Raw genomic sequence first — 14210 nt, 5'->3', positions numbered from 1 at the left:
TTTAGAAAAGCAGTTAACTGTAAATATTTCTTATACAGAATTATTATGCTGGAAGTTTTCTTTCTTAAAATTTACTGGAGATTGAAACAATCAAGCACCAAAAGGATAAAAGCTGGTCTATAAAATCTAAAGGAAAAAATAAATAAAAGTGACTAAATTACAGTACCTTTAATTTTTCAGAAGCATAAAAATCTAGGCAGGAATGGCTTCTTCTTAGTGTGCTTTTTGCCTACAAATAAAATAAAATGAAAATAGGTCTATCATAGTCCATGCCGAGTAAAAGTGGAGTCTTCATTTACTCCATTCTTAATTACACAATTTTCAATAAGAATGATAGTTCTTCCTGACAAATTTTCTGTTTTAGAGCTGGTTTTATAATATGAATTTATGCAAAAACTATGTTAACACAACGCTAGGATTACAAAGTTAAAATTAAAACAAGAGCAAGAAAACATTAAGTGACTATGTTACACATATTTCTTATCATCAAATCTTGGTTTTCTTGTTAGATATAGAGCTTAATATAGCTCTAGTTATGTTATTAAGTACACACCATAAAATATTACCACAAACAAAATATTTAGTTAGTTTAATATCTTAGGTTGCATGAGGACACACTCACCTCCCTTAAATCTTGAAAGCATGTAAATAAGAAGCTAAAGGTAAAGTCTCTAACATTCCTTCCTACCTTCACATTACCTACAATGTGGTCAATGACATACTCCAATAGTCTATAGGGTATTCACTTCAACAGGTATAAAAAAGCAACTGCATCCAATTCATAATCTAATGCAAAAACTTAATAGTGACCTCATATGTTTTATATTTACCAATTAGCACATCTAACTATCACATAGACCATTCATTTGGAAAATTATTCTGCCTTAATTCTGTTGAGACTACCATCGCAGTTTTGCACGTGAGCTTGAGTTGGATGAAGCTCAGGTATATACTACTTTTCAGTAGGTATGTTCCAATGAGCTAATGCAATTGTCCCAGCAGCAGCATGTATGCCTGCTGAGCGCCTGGTCAGGCCAGAATGTGCAGTGATGTCATTAAAGGGCTATTCTTCACTTGAAAATTAAATTAAGTTAGAACATGCCTTTCAGGAGTTGTATTAGTTAACCTGATGTTAAATGCTGCTTTGCAGTAGACAGTAAACTCAGGGACAAGGCATGTTTAACATTGTGTCAGCTTGTCATGGTTAAATATATGGTTCCAGTAGTTTACCCACAATCAGCTGACACAATGTTAAACACAGAGATCCTTGACTGCAAAGCCATGCTTAACAGCACGTGAGATAACATGACTCAAAATTGTGTTCTAACACAACCTACCTTTCTAGTGAAGACAAACCTTGGATGATAAACTCCTTTCAGTTACACTTCTTTCCAAAACAACTGTTAATTGCATTACAGAGAATTCTACAGTATCATATAATACTTTTATAGTAGTGTGACAGGGTGAACCAGGACCTTTGAGGCTCCCTGCTGGAGGCCTCTCAGTCCTACCACACCTTGCCCCAGGAAAGGAGCAATGAAGGTTGGTCCTCCAGGCTGCCTAGAAAGACTGCAGGGAAGAAGCCAATCAGAGCACAGCAGCCTCAGATAAAAGGAGTTGCAGGGGCTAAGCATGGCAGTTCCTGGCTGGGACCAGAAGGGGGAAAGACAGGGAAACAGTTGACTGACAAAAAGTATCTTTGAGTGTAACAGATTTATCCAAAGATTACAAATGTTTTTGGTAAGCCCTTAACTCTTGAAAAGGAAGCAACTGGAAATAATTTAAATTGAAAGCTATCTTACTGAGATACATACATACCACCATATAATTGTAGATGTCAAGATCATCCTCAGACTCTGAGTCTTCTTCATCTTGAAGGTCAGCAGAAAAGTCTTCAGTTACAACACCCTCAATAACATTGCTCTGTAATATTAACGTATTTACTATTAATTTTACATTACTATTAAAATTTTAGTCAGCTACAGTAAATATAGCAATATGCCAATTACTAAAGAACATACTATAGCTAATCTAAAGTTTAGGGCTGTCAAGCGATTAAATAAATTGTATACTATTGTTGTTCAACAGTGCAATTAATTGTAATTAATTATTTTTTTAAATATTTTTGGATATTTTCTACTTTTAAAATATACTGATTTCAATTACAGAACAGAATACAATGTGTACAGTGCTCACTTTATATTATTTCATTACAAATATTTGCACTGTAAAAAACCAAAATAAATAGTAAAGGAGTACTTGTGGCACCTTACAGACTAACAAATTTATTTGAGCATAAGTTTTCATGAGCTACAGCTCACTTCATCGGATGCATTCAGTGGAATAAATTTGTTAGTCTCTAAGGTGCCACAAGTACTCCTTTTCTTTTTGTGAATACAGACTAACACGGCTGCTACTCTGAAACCTGTCAAAATAAATAGTATTTTTCAATTCACCTAATACAAATACTTTAGTGCAATATCTTTATCATGAAAGTTTAACTTACAAATATAGAATTATGTACAAAAAATAACTTCACTCAAAAATAAAACAATGTAAAAATTTAGAGCCTACAAGTCCACTCAGTCCTACTTCTTGTTCAGCCAGTCACTCAAACAAATAAGTTTGTTTACATTTGCAGGCAGTAATGCTGCCCGCTTCTTGTTTACAATGTCACGTGAAAGCGACAACAGGCGTTCACATGGCACTGTTGTAGCCGGCGTCACAAGATACTTACATGCCAGAGGCACTAAAGATTCATATGTCCTTTCATGCTTCAACCACCATTCCAGAGGGCATATGCCCAGGCCAATGACGAGTTCTGCTCGATAATGATCCAAAGCGGTGCAGACCAATGCGTGTTCATTTTCATTATCTAAGACAATTGCCACCAGCAGAAGGTTGATTTTCTTTTTTGGTGGTGCACGTTCTGTAGTTTCCGCATCAGAGTGTTGCTCTTTTAACTCTTCTGAAAGCATGTTCCTCCCTCTCAGATTTTCGAAGGCACTTCAAATTCTAAAACCTTGGGTGGAGTGCTGTAGCTGTCTTTAGAAATCTCACATTGGTACCTTCTTTGTATTTTGTCAAATCTGCAGTTAAAGTGTTCTTAAAATGACCAGGTGATGGGTCATCACCCGAGTATGCTATAACATGAAATCTATGGCAGAATGTGTGTAAAACAGAGCAGGAGACATGCAATTCTCCCCCAAGAAGTTCAGTCACATATTTAATTAACGCTTTTTTTTTTAAACGAGCATCATCAGCATGGAAGCATGTCCGGTGGAATGGTGGCCGAAGCATGAAGGGGCATATTAATGTTTAGCATATCTGGCATGTAAATACCTTGCAATGCCAGCTTCAAAAGTTCCATGCAAATGCCTGTTCTCACTTTCAGGTGACATGGTAAACAAGAAGCGGGCAGCATTACCTCCTGCAAATGTAAGCAAACTTGTTTGTCTGAGTGGTTGGCTGAACAAGAAGTAGGACTGAGTGGACTTGTAGGCTCTAAAGCTTTACATTGTTTTGTTTTTGAGCGCAGTTATGTAACAAAAAAAATCTACATTTGTAAGTTGTACTTTCATAATAAAGAGATTGCACTACAGTACTTGTATGAAGTGAATTGAAAAATACTATTTATTTTATCATTTTTACAGTGCAAATATTTATAATAAAAAATAAGATAAAGTGAGCACTGTACACTTTGTATTCTGTGTTGTAACTGAAATCAATATATTTGAAAATGTAGAAAGATGGATTTCTGATGGAATTCCAAATGTAGAAAGATGGATTTCTAGATGATTTCCAGAAGATGATTTCCAGTTTTAGTTAATCACATGAGTTAACTGCGATTAATCGACAACCCTACTAAAGTTTTTATAGAATTGCTATTTAGTTCACATTTAAGATGTGCAGACACTGCAGGCAGATTCTCTGTTATGGTCAAAATCTATTTGGTGTGACAGCAAGTGAAGCTACCACCAAGCTGGCTGGTGCTCCCTGATTCTCTAAACAGCTCCTCCATGGCCTTAGTAATTTATGCCACAGGAAATGGTCCTCAACGCACTAACAGTTAGGGATAGGCAGAGCACAGCTCACTCTGGCTGTACCCCCTCATGATGAGACTGAGAGGGACTGGCAAAGGAGCTAACTATCCCAGGTCTGTTCCTGCTGTAGACTCCCCTATGCATAAGAAAGAATGCCTCTTTTTACTGCATCTCTTGCACTGGATATTGTATATGGATTGCTGGCTTCTCTATAGCCACTGGTCCCAGCAAAGGTGCAGAGTAATGACTTTGAGTGCCAACACCAGGCATTAGATATGCCCATTAGCTTGGATGGCATGTCGGCTGTCAAACATGTTTGCATTACGAAGATTTTATTGTACAACAACATTACAAAATTTAAAAAAAACACTGACATTTTCTAAAATTGTTTTCTCTGTCTAAAATGCTGGGGAGCGGGGAGGAGGGGTTATCACATTTTAATAGGAACCAGTGATAGGATTCTGTACAAGCGACTTCATGTAAAGTAGCTTTATAAGTTTTATTAAAAGAAAAAACACACATTTAAAAACAACGTACTAGCATATAAAAGCATTAAGTGGTAAAGGTCATATATATTACAATGTAATTAAAATAAACACTATACCATATCAAAGGTGGCCACTATAACATATAGAATAATTACTACTGGAAATTCTATTATTTCAGAAACTGAACTTAAAACCACAGCAAATTATGCAATACATACTATAACAACAGATCATACATAGTATCATCTATAGATATTAATACAGAAACTCTAATACAAATAGTAGTATAAATAACTACAATTAGAGTGGTATACATCTTCAAAAGGTAACAATACACAGAAAACATTTAAAATATTTACCTCATACGTAGGAAATAAGGTTTCCTTCATGAAAGATAGTGGAGCAGAAAATTTTGGTGGAGCTGGAGCCCAAAACATTTTTAGAGTTCCTGGATAAACAGAAACCTTCAAAACCAACAAACTACAGTTAGCTACTAAAACCAAGCTAAACATTAAATGTCTTTATATTATTATTATCTGAATATAACTGTTTGGTGAAAAAATGCCAAAGTTCACTTAATATGCTTTTGAGGAAAGCTGCAACCAGAATAATGAAATTTCAAGAGATGAAACACACTTCTACGCCAAAATAAACTATTCAGTGTAGCTCTCTAAAATTTTTAATTAATTGTTAATTGGCATTTCTCAACCTAATGCTGGCATTGGCTATCATGCAGAAAAGTGAGGTCATTTTTGGCACTAGCAACAAGAAGGAACTACAAGTTTCTAACTTGTTTTACTAATAATTTAACAATTAAAAGAAACCCTAATACTTAAAACAAACATTTTCAGTTGTAAATATTAGAAGTTTTCCTTCTTATTGCTAAATCAATACTAAAGCAGATAAGAAACCGACTAGCAGATTCTCATGTCTCACACACTGCCATTGTTACAAATGATATAGCTTTTCAGAAGATGGCAGGTTCCAGCATTTGGCTCAGACATGATCACTCTACTTAAAAACTTAGCTTTATAAAACTTTAAAGTAGGGCTGTCGATTAATCGCAGTTAACTCACGCAATTAACTCAAAAAAATTAATTGTGATTAAAAAAATTAATCGCAATTAATTGCACTGTTAAACAATACCAACTGAAATGTATTAAATATTTTTGGATGTTTTTCTACATTTTCAAATATATTGATTTCTATTACAGCACAGAATACAACGTGTACAGTGCTCACTTTATATTATTTTTATTACAAATATTTGCACTGTAAAAATGATAAACAAAAGAAATAGTATTTTTCAATTCACCTCATACAAGTACTGAAGTGCAATCTCTATTGTGAAAGTGTAACTTACAAATGTAGATTTTTTTGTTACATAACTGCACTCAAAACCAAAACAGTGTAAAACTTTAGCGCCTATACATCCACTCAGTTCTACTTCTTGTTCAGTCAGTCGCTAAGACAAGCAAGTTTGTTTACATTTACGGGAGATGCTGCTGCCTGCTTCTTATTTAAGTTACGTGAAAGCGAGAACAGGCGTTTGCATTACACTTCTGTAGCCAGCGTTGCAAGGTATTTACATGCCAGATATGCTAAACGTTCATCTGCTCCTTCATGTTTCAACCACCATTCTGGAAGACATGCTTCCATGCTGATGATGCTCATTAAAAAAATAGCGCATTAATTAAATTTGTGACTGAACTCCTTGAGGGAGAATTGTATGTCTCCTGTTCTGTTTTACCCACATTCTGCCATATATTTCATGTTATAGCATTCTCAGAGGATGACCCAGCACATGTTCGTTTTAAGAACACTTTCACAGCAAATTTGACAAAACCAAAGAAGGTATCAATGTGAAATTTCTAGAAATAGCTACAGCACTCCACTCAAGGTTTAAGAATCTGAAGTGCCTTCAAAATCTGAGAGGGATGAGGTGTGGAGCATGCTTTCAGAAGTCTTAAAAGAGCAACATTCTGATGTGGAAACTACAGAATCCGAACCACCAAAAAAGAAAATCAACCTTCTGCTGGTGGCATCTGACTCAGATGATGAAAATGAATATGCTTTGGTCCGCTCTGCTTTCGTTATCGAGCAGAACCAGTCATCAGCATGGGCACACATCCTCTAGCATGGTGGTTGAACCATGAAGGGACATATGAATCTTTAGTGCATCTGGCACATAAGTATCTTGCAACGCCGGTTACAACAGTGCCCTGCGAACGCCTGTTCTCACTTTCAGGTGATATTGTAAACAAGAAGCGGGCAGCATTATCTCCTGCAAATGTAACCAAATTTCAGCGATTGGCTGAAGCAGGACTGGGTAGATTTGTAGGCTCTAAAGTTTTACATTGTTTTATTTTTGAATGCAGTTTTTTTTCTATATAATTCTACATTTGTAAGTTCAACTTTCACGATAAAGATATTGCACTAGAGTACTTGTATTAGGCAAATTAAATATACTATTTCTTTTGTTTTTTACAGTGCAAATATTTGTAATCACAAATAAATATAAAGTGAGCACTGTACACTTTGTATTCTGTGTTGTAACTGAAATCAATATGTTTGAAAATGTAGAAAACATCCAAAAATTTAAATAAATGGAATTCTATTATTAACAGTGCAATTAATCATGCGATTAAACGAGATCAATTTTTTAATCGCTTGACAGCCCTACTTTAAAACAAACATTTTGGTTTATCTATGGCCTCAAATATTTCTTACCATCTTAAATATTTGTTGTTCAATGCAACCAAAACCAGTGCAGTTTCCCTTTAAATAATAAGTTGCCAAATTTAAAACAGATTTTAGAAATACTTTTTAGCAAAATGCACACACAGCATGTGGAATTCATTGCCTCATGATATAATTGAGGCCAACAGCTTAGGAGGATTAAAAAAAAAGTTTAGAAAAATGTATGGATAACAATAATATCCAGAGTTATGTTAGGATATTATATTTTTTGAATTAAGTGTTGGATGGGATATAAGCCCTCACACTTCAGAGCACAAGCCAACCTCTAATTATTGGGGGTTAAGAGGAAGCCTCTTTAGGAACCAGCTGTTCCAAGGATTCTTGCTCCTTCCTATGAAGCATCTGGTACTAGCCACTGACTGCAACAGAATGCTGGGACCACGTCTGATCGAGTAGGGAAATTCCTATGTCCCCATGTAATAATATTTCATATAAAGAACTGGGGATGAGGGTGATTTATTACAGCATATAAAAGACTGCATATTACAACATATAAATGACACATAAAATGTGTCATTAGTGTGTGTCATTGAATTCCTGAATGACACACACTAACAAAATGATTTAGGAATTTGTTTTCAGGCTCTGTGTAATTATTTGTAAAACCGCACAAACAGTGTACATTTTTATCAAAATTAGTTCTTACTTTCTCTCCTAACAGTTCCAGTCGTGGCTTTTCAACATAATAGGCAGCTATTTTTTGCCATTCTGTTAGACTTTTTGATGTATGTGGAGGCAAAACATTAATTCCATCTTTCTGATTATCCTGATATAGTTCTGAAACAGGAACTCCATCATAACAAATTCTAAAGTGGAATAAAACATGAATAAACTACTCAAATATCAGTTACTTGAAATATTAAGAAAAATAATGTAATGTTACTTAATTCAAATTTTAAATTAGTTTCCCTTGTGACTAAACCAAAGGTGAAGGAATAAATAAATAAAATTACTCAAGTTCTTTCCTTAGAAGGGGAGATGTCAGGAATAAAATGGTTACCTGCCTTTGGGTAACTGGTGTTCTTCAAGATGTGTTGCATGTGTCCATTCTACTGTAGGTGCGTGTGCACTGTATGCACAGTTGTCGGAGAACTTTTTTCCTCAGTGGTATCTGTTGGGGCGGCTTGAACTCCCTCTGTTGCATACACTATTGCATGCTGGTATAAGAGAACGGAGCTCCCCCTAACTCCCCTCAGTTCCTTCGTACTAGGTGATTTTGATAGAGAGGGGAAGGAGGGCAAGTCGTGGAATGGACATGTGCAAAACATGTCGAGGAACAACAGTTACAGAAAGGTAGGTAACAGTTTTTATTTCTTTGAGTCCTTGCACATGTTCATTCCACTGTAGGTGACTCACAAGCAGACAAACATAGAGGTGAACTCGGAGTCTACCTGAATAGTGATTGAAGGACCACCTATCAAAAAATGGTATTGTCCCTGGACTGATGGGAAATGGCATAATGAGAAGCAAAAGTGTAAACTGATTACCAAGTTTCTGATTTACAAATAGCTATGATCAGCACTTGTGTCAAGAAAGCCACTGGAGTTGCCTATGCTTTAATAGAATGCATCAATACTCCAGCAACTGGTAGCATAAACAAATGCACAGAGATCCAGGATGAGATTCTCTAAGTGAAAACTTAACCCTGTCCATAACCATAATGAACAGCTGCGTGGAGATTCTAAAGAACGTAGTACTCTTCAGATAAAAAGCTTAAGCCCTTCTCACATCGAACAAATGAAGTCTTTCCTCATCTCTATGCACATGGGGTATCGGGAAGAATGTAGGCAAAAAGACTGCCTGGTTAGCATGAAAATTAAAGACTAACTTGATGACAAATTTTGGGTGAGGGCAGAGACAAATTTTATCCTATGGAAAACTGGATAGGGAAGCTCTGACACTAGAGCTCTCAACTTGCCCACCCTTCTGGCTGAGATAATGGCAAGTAAAAATGCTACCTTCATAGAGAGCAAGTTTCAAGGGGTTCAAATCGCAGTCCCATTAACTTTGCTAGAACCAAGTTCAGATTCCAAGGAGGGATAGGATCTTCGGCATGTGGGTACAATCTGATCAAACTCTTTAGGAATTTGGTAACAATGGGTTGAAGAAAGGGGATTTATTATCCACCAAAATGTGGAAGGCTGAGATAGCTGCCAGATGTACTCTTACAGAGCTAATCTCCAAACTCTGATGCTTTAGGTATAGAAGACAGTCCAGTACAAGATTCAGGGGTGCATGCTCTGGGGATATGCCTTTCTGATAGGATGAAATGGAGAAGCACTTCCATTTACTACGGTACATGCCCCTAGTTGAGGGTTTTCTGCTATTCAGAAGCACTTCAGGGACATCCTTAGAACAGGATTCTCCAAAGCTGTGTTAACAATGCATTAGCAATGAAGCATCCATTCTGTCAGTTGGAGGGCTTCTAGGCTAGGATGGAGCAGGCAGCCGCGGTCCTGCAAAATCACATCTAGATCCAATGGGAGAGACAGGGGCTTGACTGACAAGGTCAGTAGGGTCAAGAACCAGTATTGTCGAGGTCACACTGGTGCTATAAGGATGAGATGAGCATGGTCTTGTTTGACTTTGAACAAAACTCTGGACAGCAAGGGAATCAGAAGGAAGGCATACAGGAGGGGGTCCTTCTAGGATAACAGAAAACACATGTCAACTAGCCTGGTCTGATACCTCCCCGGAACAAAACCAATGGTATTTTCTGTTAGACTTTGCTGTGAACAGGTCCATGTTACTAGTCCCCCAGAGCTGGAAGATGGATCTGGCGATATCAGGGCATAAAGACCACTCATGGTGATCAGAGAAGTCCTGCTCAATCAATCTATTAATGTATTCTGCTTCCCTGGAAGGTAAGCAGCCCTGAGATTAACTGAATTGGTTATACAAGAGTCCCAGAAGCAAATTGCCTCCCGGCATTGCCTCCTGGGTCAACTGCGCTCCTCCCTGTCTGTTTACGTAAATCATAATCACAGAGTTGTCTGTTAGAATTAACAAATTCTTTCCATCTATATGTCAGAAGAAAGCTGAGCAGGCTAGTCGCAAAGCTCTTAACTCCCTGACACTTATATGAGCAATCAGATCCCAAGACAACCAGAGACCTTGCATCTGCAGGGACCCCGCGTCTGCAGGGACCCCATGTGGGCCCTGCAACCCAGAGCTGATGCATCTGTGACTAAAGTGTGGGCTCGTAGCAGAGGGATAAAAGGGACCTCCACACAGACTTTCAGAGGGTCCATCCACCAATCCAGAGACAACAAAATTGACACTGGTACATGAACCATTTATCCAAATGATGATTACTTGGGGCTTTCCCTGACGCTAGCCATGCATGCAGCTTTCTGAGATGCAGCCTGTGTGTTAACCCACATAGGTACACCTTGACATGCGACCCAGGAGGCTGAAGCATCTGTGTGCCATGGCGAGAGCCTATGCTTTCAGTCAAAGCACCTCAACAGTTTTGTCTGGCAGTGAGGAAAAGGACAGCACAGGATTCCAAGGTGGTAGCTGCTCCATGACTTGTGATGAGGAAGCCACACTTGTGACCTCAGTGCTCAGTACTGGAGAACGATACTCTTGGTGCCGATGCCCCCAGAGCAATCTCAATGACAAAAGATGAGATGGTTGCGGGGAGGTCCTAGCAGGAGCAGGGACACCCCACAGTGTCCAGAACGACCACTGATATGGGCCTGGAACTGCACCTTGACTGGGCCATTACTCCGTAGGAGGAGGAGACCAGTGCTGTGACTGTTGCGTGACCCAAGGTCTGATGGAGTGTATGCCCTCTGTCTTGGATGGGACACAGAGGAATGCACCTCTGAGTACGAAGAGGAAGAATCTGAAACATCTGACATTGGGGGTGCAGAACCAGTTGGGACTTTGGATAGGTAGCCCAAGCTTGGAGAGGATGGATGTGGTACTGATGATATCATTGGAGGCTTGCCCTTAGACTGCAACAGCCTTTGTGGAAGTTTGGAGGTAACAATACTGTGAGTTCCTGACATGGAGAGGAAGGTCACACAGGCATCAGTACTGATTTTAAACCTTCTTACACCTCCGCGGATACCAGTACCAAGAGGCTAAATAGGTCCCTTGTGACTGCTTATGCCTCTGGGGTGGTTGGGAGCAGCAATGACTGATGGCTCTGCTGCAGAGATCTTTCAGGGGATGCCTTCAAAGGACCTGGCACAGCTCTGGAGGTGGCGATCCCTTCTTCTTAGCTGAAGAGTGCTCCAGTGAGAGACTCTACCCTTATTATCGCTTAAAGTCTCTAACTCTACTAGGCTTCGGCATCAACATCCCCAAGTGAGGTACCAAGCCTGAGGAGGATGTAAGCCTTTTCTTCAGTACCAGCGAATGGGACCGAGGAGTTGCAGACACCTCCTGTGTGCTCCATACTGAGGCTGATGTACTTGGGGTTCTCTCTGCATGAGACGAGTCCGATGGGGGGCAAAATGCTGCCTTTAAGAGCAACATTTAAGCCTCACCACTCCAACTCTCCTTGAGCGGAGCTTAAATCCCTTACAAATGTGACTTTTGTGGGATTCTCCCAAACATTTCAAACAGGCTGGGTGTGGGCCACTGACCAGCACAGATTTAGTGCAAGTGTGGCAGGATTGAAAACCTGGTAAATTCGGCATCATTTCGGTACTGATCCCAGTATTGAAAGACGAAAACTAGTCCAAAAACACCTACGACTAAAATCTATCACTAAGACTAACAAACTTAACCAACTAACTACTTCCTAACAATAACAGAGAGTATATATACAAAGGAGTGAAGGAAGCTAACTACAACAAGTCTGAGATTACTCCGACAACCATCACTGGCAGTAAGAAGGAACTGAGGGAGTTGGGGACAGCTCCATGCTCTCATACCAGCATGCAGTGGTATATGGTGATGGGGGCATTTGAGCCGCCCCAGTGGGTACCATCGAGGGAAAATGTTCAAACAACTGTGCACGTCCACGCCCACACCCACAATGGAATGGACACGTGCAAACACTCAAAGAAGTGATTTCAGGAAAGCTTGTGAGATCAAACCCATGATGTACATTATGTGAAGACACAAGAGGGCCACACTAGTGTTTCCCATGCATGTTGGACCTACAGCCCTGAGCCTGCAAACACCTATGAATATGCTTAACTTTAAGCATGTGAGTAGCCCCATTTATTTTAACAGGATTAAATTTAAGCATGTGTTTGCAGCATTGAGGCCTAACTAGTGCATGCATAACTTTAAACATAAAGAGTAGTCCCACTGAAGTCAATGGAGTTACTGACATACTTTACAGTAGGAACATATTTAAGTTCAAAGTGCAGTAAAGTCAATGGGAGAGTTTCCGTTGTCCTCAGTGGGTTTTGGATTATACCCTAAGTGATTATCCTGTCATTTGGATTCTGATTTTGGGAGGGTTTTTTGTTTTTTTATAAAATCACCTACTGCAAATGCCACACAAATGGAACATCTCACTTTAGAAAGTAACATTCTCAAGTATGTAAGATAAGAAGTAAAAAGCCATGTGTCTAGATGTTTCAGATTAAAACTTACTAACCACTTCTTACATAATGTATATAAAACTGTCACGTTGAATAAGCATTTTTGCCATTCTCTACCTCTATTCACTTTGTGCCTGGTACCTCGTCAATAACAGATTTGGAGTGGGGATGACAGGGTTACCCAAAAACCACTACTATTTTCATTCTTCCAGGTTTGATTAATATTTATCAGCTAAGTAGCTATTTTTAAAAGGCATTCAGCTTGATAAATGATAGAGAATTTATACCGATAGAGAATTTCTGCATCATATTTTTAAATATATTAACTTAATAGAAAGTAAGGATTATATTTATATTTTTCTTTTAATTTATATTTTTGTCATGATTTCATAACACACTGAATACTCAACGTTTTGGTTATAATTGGTCTTTATGAAAATAATACAATCACAAAAATATATAACTAAATGGAAATGATGAAAGGTAGTATATATACACACATAGGAAAGAGAACTTATTGCTAAATACCTATGTATACACAAAAATATATATTATGTTTGACTTTTGAGCATTCTAACCTCATTAGTACATGCTCAGAGTGACATCTGCTGGCTTTATATAGTTTTGGTTTTTGAAAAGACTAAACCAGTGGTTTTCAACCTTATTTCATTTGGGGACCCCTAAAAAAATTCACATGGAGGTGTGGAACCCTTTGGAAATCTTAGGCATAGTCTGCAAATCCCCAGGGGTCCACGGACCACAGGTTGAAAACCATTGTTCTATAGTAACGACAACCTTTCACGTGAACCCAGAGGGGTCCACGGACCACAGATCAAAAACCACTGGGCTAAACTAATAATGGCATTTCTCTTTGTAGAGACAAGGTGAATGAGGTAATATTTGTGTTAACTACTTATGCTAAACAATCTGTTCCACCTTGTATTTAGCTGTGCCACTCTGAGTACCTTTCCCAGACCTGAAGAAGAGCTGTGTGTAGCTTGAAAGCTTGCCTCTGACCAACAGCAGTTGGTCCAATAAAAGATATTACCTCACCCACATTGTCGCTCTATCATGGTGTCAATGTGGCTACGACAATACGTTTCTCTTTTAATTCATACAATTAAGTTTCTATTATTTCATCTCACATTTCTTTGTAATCTAACTGACACACACATACAATATAGTTGGCCTGATTCTCATTTACACGATATATAATTTACTCTCATTTTAACACCTCTTTACACTACCAGAGCAGTGTAAAGGGGCTTTAGCATACCTGAGCATCAGTTTAAAACAAAGTGCCTTCTAATTTGAAGTGTGATTAATTTTTGAAAGGAGTCCAAAAAAGGTAACTTTGGAACAAAAGAACCTGTAATTCTTACTTAGGGCCTCAGAGAGAAAGGCCTTGG

The 14210-nt window shown here is 38.4% G+C and overlaps 1 protein-coding gene across 4 annotated transcripts in view; it reads right to left on the bottom strand.

Annotated features, from left to right (window-relative positions):
• Positions 1-14210, bottom strand: part of TTC6 (tetratricopeptide repeat domain 6) — a 124727-nt gene that overhangs the window by 80292 nt on the left and 30225 nt on the right. For 3 of the 4 annotated variants that reach the window (XM_073349092.1, XM_073349095.1, XM_073349093.1), the window contains exons 7-10: positions 7938-8097; positions 4891-4995; positions 1819-1923; positions 167-229 (exon numbers count right to left, since the gene is read on the bottom strand). In XM_073349092.1, coding sequence (XP_073205193.1) covers positions 167-229; positions 1819-1923; positions 4891-4995; positions 7938-8097 — 433 coding nt within the window. The remainder of the gene's footprint in view (positions 1-166; positions 230-1818; positions 1924-4890; positions 4996-7937; positions 8098-14210) is intronic. The other variant, XM_073349094.1, reaches the window with a different exon arrangement.

Source organism: Lepidochelys kempii, chromosome 6 (genome assembly GCF_965140265.1).
Source record: "Lepidochelys kempii isolate rLepKem1 chromosome 6, rLepKem1.hap2, whole genome shotgun sequence".
NCBI classification, from domain to species: Eukaryota; Metazoa; Chordata; order Testudines; family Cheloniidae; genus Lepidochelys; species Lepidochelys kempii.
This window is presented reverse-complemented; position numbering and strand designations above follow the sequence as displayed.